Below are 20,452 nucleotides of genomic sequence, written 5' to 3' on the forward strand. Positions count from 1 at the left end.
CATAATGACTCCGAGCCTAGATTGGTTCCGTGAATATACTGTACAATCATAACAGTAATAGTCACATAGTCATATATATATATATATATATATATATATATATATATATATATATATATATATATATATATATATATATATCCTACACATACGAATTAGCGGGCAGGTATTGGTGTCTTTGTGTAACACCCATAAAAATCATGTTAATTTAAAACTTTTTAAAACATTCAAAACCAACAGTTATTACAAATTTGTTTTCAAAATAGTTCCATATCAGAGTATCCCATAAACAAGGTCATAAAATGTGAGGAGTGTACGATCACGCATTTGCCTTCTCATGATCATTCGAAGTACATGAAACCAAAACTCAAACCGTAAGCCTGAAGCTTAGTGAGTTCCCCTAAAATACCCATACACACAACGGTACATATATAATCACAAACAACATACTATGGGTAGTCAACCATCGGGTTGGAATACCACATGACCTAAACCATTGGGTTGGATTGCCAACATACTATGAGTCCAATGATCATCGGGATGGAATACCCCAGGCAGGGCCAAATGGGTTGGAATGCCTACTTACTACGAGTCCAATCATCCTCGGGATGGAATACTCACGGCCCACAACCATCGGGTTGGAATGCCCAGGTCTATTGGCTTTCCCACAAAGCAGATAAGCCTCAACCACCAATCAAATATGTGCACATATATCAGGTAATCACATAACATTCTATAAACATACAAACCGACCTAACAGATCAGAACAACATAATAACATCCTATTGTGACATCCTCATTTTTACAGCCAGAAAAAACCAATTTGTTTATTCTTTATTTTGAAAATCAGAGTAACCTTTTAAAGAAAAGTGTTGCGGAATTTGTTCCCAGAAAAACATAATAAATATGTTATCAAAGTATTTCCGAAGAAATGTATTTTATTCGATTTAAAACATTAGGATGTCATCGTCAATACAGAAACATAAGCATAAACAGACATTACATTTGTTATCACTAGTGATTTATATCTCCTTAATCTCTTAGTGTAATGTAACTTCATCTCGACACATGTGATACAAATAAACTGAGTGGGTCAGGTTGGGAAACCTGGTGAGTACATAGGGTTTTTAACCCACAATAATATAATTATTATGTTTAAACATCAAATCCCCATTATATTCTTTACTCTTAAGGATCTACCTTAAAAATTGGCTATTCCTCGTTCATTCGTTCCTAAGGATTATCCTAAAGAATAGGCACGGAGTCCATCGTCACCAAGGTTTATACAATAGACACTATGTCCATAGTCGCCAGGGTTTACATAATAGGCACTAAGTCCATAATTGCCAGGGTTTAGGCACTAAGTTCATAGTCGCCATGGTTTTTACAATTGGAACTGAGTCCATATTCGCCAATGTTTAATTATATCCTCTTTCATCCCTCCTCATTCATCTACCCATGTTTTACCCAACATAATCGTAGATATAAAATATATATACAGTTTAAATCACTTAAAACATGTATAAAATTGTTCATTCAACATAGATCTCAAATAAACATATAATATGCACACATAGCACGTAAATTATATAAAACACTTCATATTTATGTGTAAGGTGAAAGTAACTATGCACTCACTTGTCAAAGTGATGATTCCAAACTCGGACAACGTTTCCTTCGATGAAACTTAACATTATTATCGCTAAATTTTAATCTAATATTTATTGAGACTAATTATTAGTCTAGATTCATCATAAACTCAGAGTCTAATTCATGACCAATCAAGTAAGGAGCAACCAGGTAGGATCATATCGGAGGTATGGTCCGTTTGGTATACGAAGTATACTATTTGGAAATCTCACTTTAAACACCTCACTAAATCACAGCCTAGACATCATCCCCGTAAGTAGATCAATTAGTATAACGACTTTGAATCACTGATAAATCTTCATTATAGGTTCATAATAATGATATTATATTTAAATATAAGCTATATTTAAAGTAGGGTAACCGTATCTCTCTTATAATGGATTTTGCTAAAAACCGGGCTCCGCTGGAGCAGAACTTCCGAGCTGAAAAGCTCTTTTTCTCAAAGCCTTTGGGTGCTCCGGGGATTTTTTCTAAAACTAGGGAAGTTCTAGGGAAAAACCTTGAAGGTTTGGTAGAATTAGAGAGGGAAATATGAGAAAGGTGTGAAGAAAACGAGAGATACGCGCCTCTATTTATAGGCTGCAAGCGCCGCGTACACTGAGCGTACTCAAGAATTACGCTGAGCGTAATGAGTTTTTAAGGGTTATGCTAAGAGTACTCAAAATTACATTGGGCATAGTGTGCCACATGTCTTGATCTCATGCAAAGTCGTGGGGAAGAAGGTGTGGATCAGATTGTGCCACGTGTCACTCGTTGGTTACTCTAAAAACCAATTAACTTCTAAAATCCATAACTTTTGCATACGAGCTTCGTTTTTGACGTTCTTTATATCCATGCATAGGTGGGACCATACTCCAAAACTTTTTTTTAGACTCTGTTGGCTAATTTTGAATTTATTTTTAAAGTTATATTTTTAACAGGTCGGGACAGGAAAAGTCCGTTAAAAATTCATAACTTCTTCATCCGACGTCCGTTTTCGTCTGTCTTTTTACTGTTGAGCTACTTATAAACGAGACCTTCGATTATTGTTTAGGTTATGTCGGATAAAAATCCGTTGATCTAATATTCAAATTTCGGGTAGTATACTAGTATGCGAAATCTTAAAAAAATCATAACTTCCTCATACGAAGTCAGATTTTGACGTTCTTTTTATGGATGCTCTCGGTTTAACATATACTACAACTTTCATTTAGATATCTAAGGCTAAAAATTAGTTTATCAAAATTTCACTTTTTACGGTTCCCGGTGTCGTGCCAGTTTTGTTGTAAAACTTCGACAAATTATAACTTGTTCGTTATAACTTGGATTTCTGTCACACCCCAAAAACGGAACGGTGGAAACGTTCTGGGGTGGATGACGTCATGTCAAGTATCACAACATATGCAGTATAGTAATCAAAGTACAACAACCATTGCATTAATAGTAATAATTTTACATAGTTTACATTGCATAGAAACATCAAAGTAATACAGAAACTAATATAGATGCAGCTTGGTTCTAGGCCGGCTTCACAAAAGCTCTCGGGATGTAACTGTCTATTGCTGACCTGAGAATACAAGTTATTTTGAAAGCGAGTATCAGCATTTTTATAAATGCTGGTGAGTTCATAAGTATTTAGTGTCATATATGTAAGTAAACATTTTATTCAATATAACTTTAAGATAAGTAGTAGTTTAGAATCTACAGTGTATTAGTGTTCTTTCCAGAAAATCCTATATTTTCTAAATAAAAGCAGTCTTCTACCAAGACTCGACGGAGTTATGTTTTAAAGAATAAATTTCCCTGAAATACTATCATTACCAAAATACGGTATTTGATTTTTAAAGAAAGTAGGAGAATATCACGAGTAAAAACATTAGGGAAAATAACATATGCCTCAGCAGAGAATACTGTTGACTAAGGCAAAAGAAATCATAGACTCCAGGAGAGCATCAAATGACTGATACGCCTGGCTCAGTCTAACAAAAGGGAACACAGACCCTAGACGGTATCAAATGTACGATACGGCTAGCAAGGTCTAAAACAAAGAAGCACAAACCCCAGACAATATCAAATGAAAGATACAACTAGCAAGGTCTAAAACAAAGAAACACAGACCCTAGACAGTATCAATGAAAGATACAGCTAGCAAGGTCTAAAACAGTGAAACACAGACCCCAGGCAGTATCAAATGAAAGATACAACTAATAAGGTCTAAAAACAAAAAGGAAAACCCTAAATGGGTTGTTTCAAGAATACAATGTTAGATTCTCGTTACCTTAAGGCCATGAATTATAAGGTAAACATGGAGATACTCGTAACCATACTGATCGACACTAGAGTACTTGACGCCCTCCAAGCGTTGGAATAAATATGACATTTGTCACACCTTGGCTTGGTAGGCCGTGGACTGTAGCTAGCAGTCAGGGTGCGGGAGTGTCAGTCCCGTATAGATCTATACACACAATGCCCGCTCTCCCTACAGGAGACTCTGGTTACCAACTCGACGACGGGGAGATCTTTATCTTGAGGATGCATCTCGTATTCTGAGTACTAATAGAGGCGCTGCAGAAATGACATAGACTCGCATATGAACTGACTCCTGTGGAATGCTCGTACTAGAAAGAGTGAATAGAACCTACTAACTATTCCTATAATAGTTACTAGTGTCTCTGATCTATGAGTGATGAATGGAAAGATGCCCTTGCTACCCAAGGCGATGTAATGGTCGAGAGCGAGCGAGCGAGAGAGAGAGAGAGAGAGAGAGAGAGAGAGAGAGAGATCTTTTATGTCCATATATGTATACATGATATATAAATAATGTTTAAACGACCTTCGGACAGATATCCGATACCCACCAGACCACATCCCAACGAGGAAAAGGAAATAGGGCGAACTAGCCTTCCTAAGTCTTTTAAACATTATTTATATAACTATACAAATACAAGCACACATTTAACGAAGTAAAAGCATATAAGAAAACTTTGATGAAAACTTTGGAAAACCTTTACACATAATAAATTTACGACTTAAAGTCAGTTTGTAAAACAAGTTTGAAAACCGTTCATAAACACGTTTAGAATATAACTTGATAAAACAATATAAGTAAAGAAAACCTTTGTTTAAAACACTGCTGTAATTGGTTCAGAAGTAAAACATACAGCACGAGAGACATTTTGAGAAAATATTTAAACAAGTAAAGACGTTTTGGAAAACCATCTATAGTGTTATACTTGGTAAAACAGCTGAAAGTGTGATAAATCCTTGTACATGCGGGTTATTAATCACATATGATTGATATGATAACTAGCATGCTTTAACTTTTATTCCCCCTCCCCCCATAAAAGCATGTAAAATCAAGTGTACACCCTATGTAATCCCCTGAAGTCCAAACCTACTTTTTAATGTCTTAATGCTTTAAGACTTGACATCCACGCTTCATATCTAACCCTAATAAATGTCTAAAATCATAAACTTGCAACCTTTAAGCCTTTGGATGGCTATAAGGATCCCAAAACCAAAATCCTAACTCATATAAGCATATAAAACTCCAAAACTATTGCATGGAAGAATTAAGGACCAAGCTAGTGTTTTTATGACATTAAACAATCTAAAATGCTTGAAAGGATAGCTCAAATGGTCTGGGATGGACAATACTTAAAAGATCAAGATTTCTAGGACAAAAAAGTCATAACTTTCACCCTAACAAGATCTAGCAAGTAAAGCATCAAGATTTTAACTTTATACCTCCTGAAGATGCACAAAGATGAGAGGAATCTGGATCCAAAATATTGAGTGCAACACCACCTCTTCAAGGATCTTCCTTCACACTAAGAACACTAAAATAACACTAAGAGCTTCAAAACTTGCACACAATAATTAGGGTTTCGAGATGAGGACTAAGAGGGATGGAGAGGTTTAAGGCCATTAAGTTCCTTAAATAGAGTCTAAATCCTAAAATTTAGGGTTTAGAATCTTTGTGAGTACGTCGTGCATACTCTTACATAAGCTCAACATACTTAAAAAGAAATCATGTCGTGCATTAACCAACTACGCCCGACATACTAGGAGGTACGTCCCGCGTAGGGACCGTTTTTGCAAAGATTTTAAACTTAGAGCTAAGAATGAAAGGTACCTAGAACACAGGTGTTACAGTCTCAGTAGTGTGGTGAAGGTCCTAAAACTCCCTCGTCAGCTGCTGCACGTCGATCGCCTACGCAAACTCCTCCTGGAATCTCCTAACAAATTTCTCCTAAGTCATAGCCACCACCACTGCAGATCCTAAAGCTCGGAAAATCTCATCCTACCAGTCACGTGCTTGGCCTTTCAGAAGGCAAGATGCAAACCTTAACTCCCCCCCCCCCCAGGGCAAAAAGTCACTCGTTGAGCATTCTCCATGTCAACGATCCAGCGGCTGGTGATAGGGTCCTTAGCACCAAATAACTTTGTATCTCCACAATCCTTGAACTCCCGAAACGAGGGAGTTTGAGCTCCTAACTACCCCACAGTAATCTATTCCCAAAAGGCCCTGGTTCGCCCATCCAACAACTCCATAATACCCTCCTTGATAGCACCAAAAATCATGGGGGTGACATTAATGATGTTGCAGGTAATCTACGATGTGATAAACTCGTGCAACCTCTCATCAATTGGTTTTGGTCCAGAGCCAGAACCTGATCCAGAAGCTCTTCCTCACGTAATTGCCATACCCAACTGAAATAGAAACATACAAATGATCAGCACACTCATGAGGGAACTTCCATTCTACAGGCTCCTTAGAAATTTTTAGGATGGTTCCTGTCTCGAGTATAGATCATGTGCTTTTAATAGTACGGGCCCAATACTACCTTCCACACTTATCTGTACTTTCCTCAAGAACCATCCAAAATCCTCTAAGTCACCACACTAAATTCATACACATTATCCCTATGCTAAACAACATAAATACCCTACTATGATATTTCATAGATCCTCCTAAGAATTCTCAATTCAACTGCCCTAAAATATAGGGAACCTCAACCAACACTATTGGTTGCCTTATGTATGCATGTTGTACACAAAATGGAATCATATAGACTATTGAATAATGATTCTACCCTAAGTCCACAACCAAAAAAGGAACGGGAAATGAGGCCAAATCGATCATTCTAGGGCTATATGAACCTAATACACTTAGCAATTAACTAAGTTGGTATCAATTCCAAGTAACACATAACATCTAATTCCCTAGGCTATAAGGCATCACACATACTAGGTAATTCTATCATACCATTCCTGAAGGTATCCTTAGCTCTACTCTAGCATGCAATTCACATAACAGACATACTAATCATAACACATAAATATGGGTATTTTTAGGAATCATTTACTTGAGTTCGACTGATTGCACGTATCACACCCCTCTTATATTTATAAAATCTTTCAGAAGTTCATTTTTCTTTTGAAAAGGTTATCATTTCCTCAGTTTGAGTTTTGACATGCCCGAAAATGTGCCCGAATCCCTCAAACCAATGCTCTAATACCAACTTGTAACATCCTAAAAATAGTGAAAAAAAATCAATTTCAAATTCATTATTCCCATATAACATATGTCTTGAAAACATCCAAATAAAAACTATCCGGTTATCAGAGTAAAAGAAATCATAATCACGAAAACATGAAGGGAAGAATGTTGTGCCACACACCTAGTCCTTCCCTTTCATACCAAAAGTAACTGAAAACCATAAACATAACTATAAGCACAAAGTTTAGTGAGCTTCCCCAAAATACCACATGCAACACACATATAAATATAATAACACGTGGTTGTGTCGGGTCCGTATCAACCCCATATAACAACAAGTAATTGTGTCGGATTCGTATCAACCCCCGGGTGCGTATCCCCCGAGTCCATAATGACTCTGAGCCCAGATCGATTCCATGCATATACCAGACAATCATAACGTAATAGTCACATAGTCATATATATATATATATATATATATATATATATATATATATATATATATATATATATATATATATATATATATATCCTACACAAATTTGGATGACCATTACTACTATTAATGTTAGAATTACCTCATAAATACCATATTCAATGCTACGTTCGTGCATCACCATGAAAGATGTTTCCTTGGTCCTTTTCTCTTCAATCAACTTTAGTTTTTGCATGTAGTATGTCACATCTTTGTCCATCTTAATCTTGATATTGGATTTACAATCTCTAGCAAAATGATTAATGCTTGGTAATTATGGCACCCAATCACCTTTATTTGAAGTTTGTTTCTTTTTCTTAGAAAAAATAGACATTTTTTCTTCTAGATTGATTTTGTGTTTGATAAGTATTGGTTTGACCTCTAGAAGAGTACCATTGTGAATGATAACCACCATTTCATGTATTTGGTATAGATATGAAATGTTTAAGATTTTGGTTATATATGATTACCAAGTAATGATATAGCTTAATGATAATCTACTTCATCACTCTGCTTAGAACTAGCCAACTAGGTATATTGATGCTTATAAACGCATTAACATCCATAGAAACTTGAGAATTTTCAAAATTATCAACATAAAATGATTAAAGGATGGATTGTTTCCATGAGTTTCTGACTATAACTTACATACAATATAAGTTCCTATCTTTTCCTTATCAGAAACGAGTGAAACTTCTCGTTGTTATAAAGAAATAAGCTACATTGAAAAAAAACAAACTCTTGAACTCGTTTTACTGTTAATTTGTATGCACAGCCCTTAGGTTGATGCTTGCGGTTCTTAACAATCTAAGAAACTTTGACATGATAATATTATAATTTACCATATTTGTCAACAATAGTTCATCCAAAAGTGGATCAATCGATCCCTTCAACCTAGTATGCTACAAAAGTGGATAACAATGTTATTTGTTGGTGGCCTTTAAAGTTAAAGGGACTATTAACCTCGAAATAAGAAGGATAATAAAAATAGGTTCTAAAAATATTATCAATATTATGTTACAGTTATATAATTAACTGATCAAAGTTAGAGATATTGGTTTTGAATTGGCAACAAATCATTCTCAATATCGAATCATGAAAGTAGTCTGTTTGACCCAAAAGTCAAAATTTATATCTATTCATCAAATATAATGGCTTACCATTATGAGTTCTATGGGAGAAACGTACCTTTTCTCATTTTCTACTTTTATGTACATCAATAGTGTGAAATTGATCTCTTCTTCAAGTGTACCAGCTAATGCCCATGTAATAACATCGAATCTCAATACGAGATAACGACTAAATGCAATAAATAGTAATGTATTTTCATTTATTTGTGAATCATAGCATCCTACTTCATTTTTTTAATTAAGATATTTTTACTATTAAAAAACTACTTAATTATAACATTATACTTTCAGGTTTTTCTTATTATTATACCTATGAAATTTCTTTTTATTTAGATGACATTGCTCTGATCTAGTAGCTTTTTCAAAGTATAATGTTGTAACATGAAAAGTAAAAAGTAGAATGCTATATAAGTTTTTTTTGCGAAAGTTCATTGCTATTTCTACATTTACCCTTGGAGATAAATACTTACCAGTTGAGCATAATGTTTTAAGTGACTTATTTCACAACTTGATGCATGTTGGATAGAACATAAACATCGTGAGGAATTTCAGAAGCATTTCCACTTTCTTGAACCCATGGGTGTGCTATAAACATTGAATGTTTATAAAAACTTAACATTAACTAAGAAAAAAAATACAAACAATGATTATTCGGCATGAAAATTTCACTCAACCGGGTTGACCCGTCCCAATCAGAGACAGGGATCCCCATTATGCTAAAATTGGGGATGGGGTTAGGGTTAGGTATTCCAATCCCCCCCCCCCCCCCCCCCCCCCCCGCGGGGCATGCTTCGATACGTGTGTTTATATATATATATATATATATATATATATATATATATATATATATGTATATATATATATGTATATATATATATGTATATATATATTAGTATATTGATAATTTATTATATTTGAATTAAGTCCGCTAAGCATTAAATGGTCTGTATTAGACCATTAGAGACATAGTCTATTTACCAAATTATGTTTCCAATTCCAAGGCTTCGTCAATCGTCACTTTGTTCAACAGTTAGTATATCAAATTGTCACATCTCTTTGTGATGTTTGTTAAACTTATTGATTGATATAAACACAATCTGATTATGGCATTTGGTTTTGATCGCTTATTAAACTTATTATTATTATAATTTTTTTGCATAAGTTGATTTCATTACGTTGATAGATCGGGGATGGATTGGGGAAAAGCCAAAAATCTAAAGGGGAGGAGATTCGATTCACCGTATCCGTGGGGATGGGGATGGGGATGGGGATAGGTACAAGAATAAACACTCAGAGATGGAGATAGTGATGGTCAATCTCGCCACATCTTCATCCCTAATGATTCTAGTCACAAAAAAAAAAAAAAAAAGCATACATAGGGCTTAGCAAAGGCAAATCTTGTATTTGGATCTTTCATGAGCATTTTCTTTCATGATCATTTTCTTGATAAAAAATGGTAATATAAGGGTTTATTTCATAAATGGGTAACAAACTATTTGTATTTTTATAAAAGACAATGGTTTTAAAAAAACACCATAACAAACTTTTCTTTTTTGTTTACAAAATACCATTAAGACAATCATATTTTATGAACAAAACTTATTTCCTAAAAAAAGGACAAAGATTTTTTTATGATAACATTTCATATGACGGAAAACTAATTTATTGAACATTCTTGCAAAAAATGAAAATAAAACCAACATATTTTGTAAGAATTTTTGCAAGAATGAGTGCTCTACGATATATCGTGGAAGTAAAAATGAAAAAAATAAATATTCTACTTAACTTGGCTCACCATCATAATGTTAATTTTGTTTTCCCTCAAATTTTGATTCATAGTATGGTTAGAAAAGTTAAATCGACGGATCTGACCTTATCCCTATTCTAATAAAAGAATATGTTTAATCTTCTATTGATAAATGTCATACAATTAGAACTCATCATCAATGTTATATATCATCTATCATGCAACTTGTCAACCTATTAATTATCCATTTTAAATTTTAAATTTCTCACTCTAATTACATTAAACTAATAATTGATTATCCATTTCAAATTTTAAATTTCCCTCTCTAATTACATTAAATTAATAATTGATTTTTGATTTTAAATTTTCTCACTCTAATTATATTTAATTAATAACATTACATTGAAAAAATAAAATAAAATTAATACAGATCATAAGGCGATATAACTTCACGTATTTATTTAAATCAACGATTATAATTTTATATAATTAAAAAACATATCCTTTAATTAAAATAATTGTTTAACAATTTTAATTTTTTAATATAAAATTTAATTAATTTTATAACCGTGGTTCTTACGAGTTATAAACTAGTAAATATTAAATAGATAAACAAAAATTTGTATCCTTCCAAGTGTTTGGAAACTTGAAAAGAAAATTCAATGGAGATAAAGAAAACATATACATTACACTATAAATTATTGGCCTCAAAATATTGGTTCAGTGGTTTAAAGAGTCCATAATGTCAAAGTGTCCACACCATTTTATTTTAAGATATCCTTTTTTTCAAAATCAACATCAAAGGTATTATATATTTATAAAAATGGATTTCATTACCTATAATATAATGAATTGATTGGTATTCAAATTATTATTTGGTTATAAACATATTTTATTGTCCTTGAAACATTTGATATTAAAATAACATTCATTAACATATCAAAATGTGTATCAAAAGACCTTCGTAGCCGTACAGTAAGATACTTTCTGTCATGAGTTTTTAGGTTTAAGTTCTGTTTGAAACAAAGATGAAAATTCAAAATTAGTTTAGGAGTAGATTAAAGTGTTTTAATAGATAATTAATTGTTTTTGTGTTAATACAAATCATTTATAATTTTATTTTCATTCTCTTTTTCATATTGGATTTTCAATATAAAGTAAGTTTTTTTCGAGATGATTATCAATTAGTTTTAGTTAGAATGATCTAAAATGGAACCTTCATTCTCATGATCCTTTATATGAGGATTGAGAACAATTTGCAGTAAAAAAATAGGTTGATTTAGGTTTTAAATTTTAAATTTTAGAAGAAAATAAAAATAAAAAAGTGATTGGCTTTTTATACATAAAAGTCATTATATCAAACAAATATTTTGGAACATCATGAAATAATACTTTCACCATTATAACCCTTCTTGCTAATGCTATTTACCACAAGTTGAAGCTAGTATCATAATTTATAAAACATTATTTTCCTTGGTGACAAGATTCAAACAAAGTCAAATGGATTCATATCAAACTTCTTATAAGAACATACACCATATATAATCCATCTTATTCAAAACATTTTTTTATACAACTAAAGGAAAACTATACAAACTTAAAAAGTTGTACACGAACACGACCTAAGTTTTTTTACATACAAATACAAATTCTCGTGCGAACACGAGTCCAACTATTTGTTATTATAAATAAAATAGACAAAAGTGAAAAAACCGAAACTCTTGACCTTATGCAAATGTTTGTAATATTGTTTATGGAAACAGTCTCTCTACCCTTGGGTACTGGTGTGACCGTCTACATCTAACCTCACCCCTACCCCGTGACTTGATGGGACTGGGATACTGTTGTTGTTGTTGATGATGTTGTTGTTGTTGTTGATGTTGTTGCTGTTGTGGTGGTGGTGGTGGTGGTTGGGCCGTGGGCGTGGACTGATGCTTGCGGTTCTTAAAAGTCTACGAAACTCCAACAAACTAATTTTACCGTCTTTATCAATATCAGCCTCTTCCAAAAGTGGATCAACTGAACCCTTTAAGCCCGTATGCTACAAAAGCCGATAACAAGGTGATTTTTCAAGTTTGACTTTTGACTAAAAAGTCAAAACTTGCATCTAATTTTTGAAATGCAATGGCTTACCATTCTGAGTTCTTCTGGAGTTATATATCCATCTTTATCAACATCAAATTTCTCAAACGCAGCCTTTGACAAATGTTGCCATTTTTCAGAGTTGTGTTCTTCCAATTGATGAACATGGAGAGTGGCTGCAACAAACTCCGTGAAATTTACAAGCCCATCTGTGTTACCATCTATCTGCATATCACAACATTTATAAATCATTAAAATTTGAACCTAGTTTTGACTTTTGAGGTCAAACGAACTAAACTTTGACAATCGACATTACTATATTTACAGAAGGACAGGCTTACAGCTTCTAGAATCTCTGAAACACGTGAGTCTTTCATCTTCCATGGAAGGTCTTTAGCAAGGGCCTGTTACAAAAAGAGTGATTTTTCACTTTCAGTAAGTAGAATATAATGTCTATTTTGACTTTTTGAGGTCAAAGTTACCTCTCTCATTTCCTCGAGACTAATAGCACCATTTTTATCTATATCAATCGCATGAAACTGATCTCTAAGATCCGATATCTCCTCTTCATCAAGCGTGCTAGCTAAAGCCTGTGTAAAAACATCGATTCTTAGAAGAAATTATTTGGGATCACTAACGACTAAATGTAAAGATAAACATCGATTCTTACCCTTAGAGCAAACTGTTTTAGGCGACTGTATTTCACAAATTTGCGCATGTTGGATAAAACGGAAATGTCAAGAGGAATTTCAGAAGCATTTCCATCTTCTCGAACCCATGGGTGTGCTATAAAAGTTGACCACATAATACCCAAATATAAATATACAAATAAAATACAACCGATGATTTTCTATCCATAAATAAATAAGAAAAAACGAGAAAGAAGCATACATAGGGCTTGAGCAGCAGTAAATCTTGCACGAGGATCTTTGACGAGCAATTTCTTGATCAAATCTTTAGCACTCGCGCTGATGTTTGGCCATGGTTTGCGTTTAAAGTCAGGTTTGTTTTTTAAAACCTATAAATTCATAATAATCTAGGAAATTACTAACAGATATATCATAAAATATGATAACTTTTGAATAAAAATACCTCTTTGAAAATCCCATCTTCAGTTTTATCCCAAAAGGGGCGACGCCCACAAAGTAAAATGTATGTGATCACTCCTATACTCCAAACATCGGATTCAGGCCCTGATTTTCGTTTCAATACTTCGGGTGCAACATAATATGCACTTCCAACTATATCAGTAAACTTCCTTCCTACAAAATAAAAAGTACAAAGAATTATTAAAGTAAATGTTGTATTTGATGAAAGTTAAAACATTTAAAATGGATATGAAATGGGATATTAAATTCACCTGGCCTTATGAAGTCCGATAGACCGAAATCTGTAGCCTTTAAGTGTGAATCGTCTTTCTTCGACTTGAAAAGAAAGTTCTATAAAATACAAAAGGTTAAAATTGATTTTTGAACATTGATTTAAGATAGCATGGATTTGTGTTTTTATACCTCTGGTTTCATGTCACGGTGTACTAAACCGTGTAAATGGCATTCAGCAGCAACTTTGAGCATTTGCCTTACGACAATTGCTGCATCTTTCTCAGAGTAACGACTATCTTTCCTGGATAAAAGAAAAACCATTCTTTGACTTTTGTGGTCAAAAGGACTCGCATTCAACTTAATAATTTGATAGAAATCCTTTAAGTTTTATACTGAAAACTCGATGCCTACTTATCATCTAAGAGAATAAGAGATGTGTTTCTAATATGCACATAATGAACTTTTAAAGTAAAAGATTAGTAGATTTGACCATAAAAGTCAACATCTTTTAACAAGATGGGAATAGTGACGAGTTCTTACTTTCCTAAAATTCTGTCCAGCAACTCCCCACCCTCGCATAACCTGAAAAGGGTAATTATAAAGGTTAAGTTTCAGCAAATTAGCAAGAACCAAAGTTGCGAAATTTAAATCGGAATTCAATTGGTATCGAAGCACTGAAAAGACATACTCCATAACTATGTATACGTAGGAGCTATCTTCATATGCGTTATGAAACTGAACCACATTTTCGTGACCACTTAATGCTTGCAATATCTTCACTTCTCTCTTAACATCTTCGACAGCAATCGGAAGGATCATCTGTGGAAAAATGGAATACAAAAGAGTCATGAGTCAAACAATTAGTCAACTCTTGCATCGAGAATGATCGAATTGTCAAATTCAAGATCTCCGATCTTTGGATCACAAACATCTTTTCATTTAGGAACTGAAGACACCTTGGAAAACAAGAAAAATGTCAAATTTTACCTTATTTTTGTCAATTTTCTTGACAGCTACACGATCTCCATTAGATTTATCTATAGCAACGTAGGTGTACCCAAATTGACCATGACCCAACAATTTCCCAGTCGAATAGTTACTATCAAAATCCTTAAGATACCCAAAATCTGTAGTTTTCCCACATGGAATCACCCCTTTTCTTGAAGTAGACTTTTCTTTCCTCTTGTTTTTATGATTATTTTGCTGCTGGGTCTTCTGTTTTTGTTTTTGATTCCTATGGATCTCCGTGGGTGTATGGGATTTGACATTAGACCCACCTTCATTATGCTTGCCGGTGCGGCGGTGGTCGGCGTTGGAGGGGGTGGTGCTACTGGAGCCACTGATCTTGGTGGTTGACAAACAGGCACCCATGTCTTGGAACTCAACCAAAGTGAATCAAAATCGCATATTTGACAAGGGTTTTGTCGGAATAAAGATTAAATTCATTGAGGTTGATTATTAAATACATACATATAAGGTTGAGAATATACAGTGACAATAGGACAATTATTAAGAAAATGTGAAGTAAACGGGTGGAAGGAGGGGAGATGATGGTGGTCAAAGGAGACCTTTCCCACGAAAAAAAAAAAAAAAAAAGGAGACTGAGATTGGGACCCATCTTGATCTGGTCCATCTATTTTTTTTTATATGATCTACTTTGCAATGAAAATTACTCGAGGAAATAAAAATGATTTTGAATGTGACACTAACGTTTGTAAACTTCTTTTTATTAACATTGATTGGTGTTGGTGTTTAATTAAAATTTAAAGTTAAAATAGGAATGAGCATGGGTCGGTTTGGGTTGGTTTTTTTTGCTAAAACCAAACCAAACCGTAGAAAGTCGGTTTTTCGGTTTTTAAACCCATATAGGTTTGGTTTTTGCATTGGTCGGTTTTTCGGTTTTTCGGGTTGGATTTATGGGTTTTCTTAAACCATGGGTTTATGAGTTCATGATTTTTTTTTTTTAGTTTTTTGGTTCAAACCTAATGAAAATACGTTGCGATAAATAGTATTGTATCTACTTTAAATATACTAAAATAAAGAGTACTAATTCTAGTATTATAAAAGAATAAAAGTGTTCAAAAGTTTAACATCATTAACAGTTTGTTGAAAATAAACATAAAGTATTAAAGAGATAAAATTTAAAATGTAAAACTAAAAGTTTAAATCATAATATAAATAATATATATGTGGGTCGGTTCGGTTTTTATGGGCGATTTTATACGTCCAAACCGAACCAAACCATTATTTTCGGTTTTTGTAAAATTCAAACCTAAATCGTCAGTTATTGCTTTAGTTTCGGTTTTTTTATTTCGGTTATGTCGGTTTTTTTCCGTTTTTTGGTTTTCGGTTCGGTTTTTATTCATCCCTAAGTTAAAGTAAATTACATAAATTATTGTTTAAGGTAATCTACGTAAATGATTTATAATTTTTATTTTTATTTTTACTATGGTTTGGTTTGATCTCTCAAACAAAATGATTATATTACTCTTCTGTATTTATTTTAAAATTTAATTATTAACTTTTTGCTTTTTATAATTAAAATAATAAAAATGGAATCGACTATGGAATTTCTTGTAACTCTTCAACTCCTTCAACTCTCACAGCTATGACCAGTTTGTCCCAACAACAACAACTAGTCACCTTCGAAAACCATGACAAATTAACCAAGTCAAAAGAAACTAAAACCAAATCAAATCAAATCAAAACCAACAATCAACCAAAATCAAACCTAAAATCCTACTATCAAGATTAGGCAAATGGTGTTCTTAAGATGCTTAAAAGCCAAACCTGCCGATTTCAAGTTCTCATATAACATTTCTGATTTCTAAACCAAATCAAAACCTAAAAAGATTAGGAAAAAAAACTATTTGTAAAGATTAGAGATGATAGAGGAGGACGGGTGTTGCAACTCATTTAAAGGATGTAAATTGGTTTGGGGTCTCTTTTCTTTCAAAGGTTAACTTCGAAAAAACATTTAATTGTATTTAAATACTTGAATTATTTTAGAACAACACACATATCCATTGATCGTACTCCTAATTCAACACCATTTATTCATAAGAGAACTGAACCCTTGACCACTTAGGGGATGGGTACCTTCCAATACATATAATATCTCTAGGTTACAAGCCTTTTGGTATTGAAATACTTGAATATTGTATAAAACTTGAATGTTTCGTTTTTTTTTTTTCATCAATTAGTTTGAGGTTAAAAGTCATGATTTTCATACCAAATGACATATATGTTAGCTGGTGTTGACTAGCCCTGTCGAAAATACTCGTTACCCGAATTACCCGTCCGATTTTTTCAGGTATCGGGTAACATTTTTTTAATTATTTTTTAGATTATAGTTTTTATTGCAACTAACAAACTCATTATATTGACAAAACTTCATAACATAGCAAAATTATGGTTACAATTACCTTAAACATTTTAAACTTTTAAACTAAGATCTTTAATTATTTTTTTTAACATTTTATTAGATTAGATTAAACTGTTAAAATATTACTTAATATCTCAATTATTATTGACTAAAAATTATCAATGTTCAAAGTTTGAGAAACTTCGTTTATGTCTCGTTTGTTTATATAAACAAGACTAATAGAGCACGACATATTTATTTTATTAAATTTATTTTTAGTTGTCATTTAAAAAAATTTATATATTTCGGTTAATACCCGAATTACCTAAACTTGACCCATTACCCGAATTACTCGAACTTCATTTGGGTCGGGTAACGCGTAATTTTTTTAACATGGAGAAATCGAATTATCCAAAACCCGAAAATATTATCCGATCAACACTCCTAGTGTTGACATGATATCCTATGACTTAGGATTCAAGTCTGTTTATGTCAATGGTATAATTTATCAGTAAATTAAAGACTCCATTTTTCCTTTAAAAAAACTAACTATTACATAATTATTGAATGTCATAGTCACTGACATGATACACAGATCATTAGTTTTAAATATTAGAAGTGTTAAAATTAAGATAACATTTTTCCATTGTAACATTTATGATATTGATGTCACTGATTTGAATTATTAAAAGTTTGTATCATTTTTGTTATAAGAACCATTTTTCTCTTTTATGTAGCTAACACCAATATTTTTACTTAAATTGTCTGTTATATAAAGATGCACACAAAAACCGGTTTATTCAAAACTAGATCCAATCCGAAACCGGATTGGATCAAAACCAGTTTGATCAAAATCGGATCGGATCGGATTTAAAACCGGATTGTAAATCAGATCATAATCCAACAATCCAAATCGGATTTAATACCAGAAATCATAAACTGGATTTTCCAAAAACCAGTTTGAAAACCGCTCTAAAATCCATTCAAACCAGGGATTAGCATACGACCCGTTGGTCCGGACCGAACCGAAAAAAATCGGGACCGGACTGAGTATTCATATTAGTTACCGGTTTTTGAGTTTTGTTTTTACCAATAATCCGGTTTCGGGTTTGGACCACACCGTACCCGGAATACGGGATTTAACCCGAACCAGACCCGAAAACATTTTCACTTTAATTTCTTTTATAAATATCATAATAATTTTAAAATATATAGATTTAGAGATTGAATTATTAATTCATAAACAAGATTTCTAAAATGTTACATCGTTTTAATAACCCAATCAAATTATGTTTGAAATTCATTTAACATTACATACATTTATATCAAGTTTTCATTATAAATTCGTAGTTAAAATCTCTACATTTTACTTTACTATCTTACATGAAAAGCTTATAGATATGTAATCTTCAAAATATTTCATCTCGTTAAAAACTAATCAAAATGTTATTATTATACCATATCAAGCTCATAAATGACTTTTTATAATACTAAATACTTCACCAACCCAACATATATATAGAATTCAAACAAAAGCCACAAATAATACTTATCTTTAAAATTGCTTAATGATTCATGAAAACAACGTGTTTAAATCCTCCATACTTTAAGAATGGAATAATTTAATTGAATTCAAACATTCCTCAAAAAGTAAAAATTATACATACACCCACGATTAAAAAAAAATTGTTACCGGTTACCTTTGCATTCATCTTCTTTTATGTAATTTTTTAGTTGAATTGTACGAACAACAAATATACGAAGAATGGATGTTACATAGTAAAATTATAATTTGAAATAATATACTAGAGTCTAGGGGTATGCACGATGCGGTTTGGTGCGGTTAAGAGTCAAAACCGCAAACCGCACCACATATGCGGTTTGAGATTTACAAAAATCGCAAACCACACCGCGAATGTTCTAAACCGCGTTTTGCGGTTTGGTGCAATGCGGGCGATTTTAATGCGGTTTGCGGTTTGAGAATATTTTTTTTTCGTTTTTTTATATTTATGTGTTGCTTACGATCTAAAAAAACATAATTAGAAAAACTAATTTTTTTGGTCCCTGTAGTGCTTAATCAAGGACACATGATGTTTAAAATCTACAATTATATTTTCTTCCTGTACCAATCGTGAAGTGAAATGAAAAAAATTCATAGAATACATTTGTTAATATTAAATATAATGTTTTTAATTCAAGAAATTATAATGGTTTTAATTCAAAAAAGAGTTTAGAATGTTTATACATGTCAACTAATACATTCTTAATTATAAAATTGCAATGATGCCATTTTAAGTATAAAATTTATGATTGAATCACAAAACCTTTTTGAAATATAACTTGATATTTTGAATGACTGAATGGATCTTTTATATATATATATATATATATATATATATATATATATATATATATATATATATATATATATATATATATATATATATATATATATATATATATATATATATATATATATATATATATATATATATATATATATATATAATGCGGTGCGGTTTAAACCGCAGTTTAGTAATCATAAACCGCAAATCGCACCATATATTGCGATTTACAAAAACTACAAACCGCAAACCGCACCGCGAACATTGAAAACCGTATTATGCGGTGCGGTGTGGGCGGTCTATGCGGTTTGTTGCACACCCCTACTAGAGACTAGAGAGTAACACGACAAACAAAACTCAAAAACATAAACAAGAAAGATATGAAATCCAATTTGGTACCCGACACAAGATCGAACAGAAACCGTAAACAACACTGCCAAAGTCTAATTCGATCCAAAACCTGAAACACAGTTTACTACCTGAAACAAGACCGGACTGAACCCGAACCCGATACACCAAAAAACAATCTGGTTTTCGGGTAAGACAATTCATGATATTTGGTCTTCGTGTTTTCGGTCTGCAAGCCGGTCTAGTCCGGGTCTAGCCTGTTGCTCATCCCTATTTCTAACCCAACAAAAACCGGATCAAACCAATTTGTATCTTCCATTGGGAAACCAGTCAAAACCGGTTTGAAACAGGATCGGATTAAAGGCAAACCAAATTGATGATGACGGAAGCGAAACCGGATCGGATCGGATTCGGGTTTTATGCACCTCTCGTTTATATTAAGTCACCGACATTATGGAGTAGAAACTTTAAATTGTGACAGGTTGATTTTGATCCACAAAAGCATTA

At 32.7% G+C, this 20,452-nt stretch overlaps 1 protein-coding gene across 1 annotated transcript; it reads right to left on the reverse strand.

Moving 5' to 3' along the window:
* Nucleotides 1-12,001: 12,001 nt before the first annotated feature.
* Nucleotides 12,002-15,383, reverse strand: LOC145031830 (calcium-dependent protein kinase 28-like). Its single transcript, XM_078980460.1, has 12 exons — nucleotides 14,876-15,383; nucleotides 14,577-14,707; nucleotides 14,429-14,470; nucleotides 14,078-14,189; nucleotides 13,927-14,005; nucleotides 13,659-13,828; nucleotides 13,458-13,584; nucleotides 13,237-13,352; nucleotides 13,049-13,156; nucleotides 12,908-12,970; nucleotides 12,618-12,791; nucleotides 12,002-12,525 (listed from the first exon to the last, which is right to left on the reverse strand). The coding sequence occupies exons 1-12, from the start codon at nucleotides 15,257-15,259 to the stop codon at nucleotides 12,253-12,255; spliced, it is 1,779 nt and encodes a 592-aa protein (XP_078836586.1). The 5' UTR covers nucleotides 15,260-15,383; the 3' UTR covers nucleotides 12,002-12,252.
* Between the last annotated feature and the right edge of the window lie 5,069 nt (nucleotides 15,384-20,452).

This window comes from Lactuca saligna, chromosome 2 (assembly GCF_052625555.1).
Source record: "Lactuca saligna cultivar CGN05327 chromosome 2, ASM5262555v1, whole genome shotgun sequence".
Lineage (NCBI taxonomy): Eukaryota > Viridiplantae > Streptophyta > Magnoliopsida > Asterales > Asteraceae > Lactuca > Lactuca saligna.

Bases quoted from the DNA above. Each gene is read 5' to 3' on its own strand.
- LOC145031830 (XM_078980460.1), bottom strand. From the start codon at position 15,259: ATGGGTGCCTGTTTGTCAACCACCAAGATCAGTGGCTCCAGTAGCACC. The intron at 14,708-14,875 runs GTAAAATTTGAC...ATTTTTCCACAG, and splicing joins AGAAAATTGACAAAAATAAG to ATGATCCTTCCGATTGCTGT. The intron at 12,526-12,617 runs GTAAGCCATTGC...CGGCTTTTGTAG, and splicing joins CTCCAGAAGAACTCAGAATG to CATACGGGCTTAAAGGGTTC.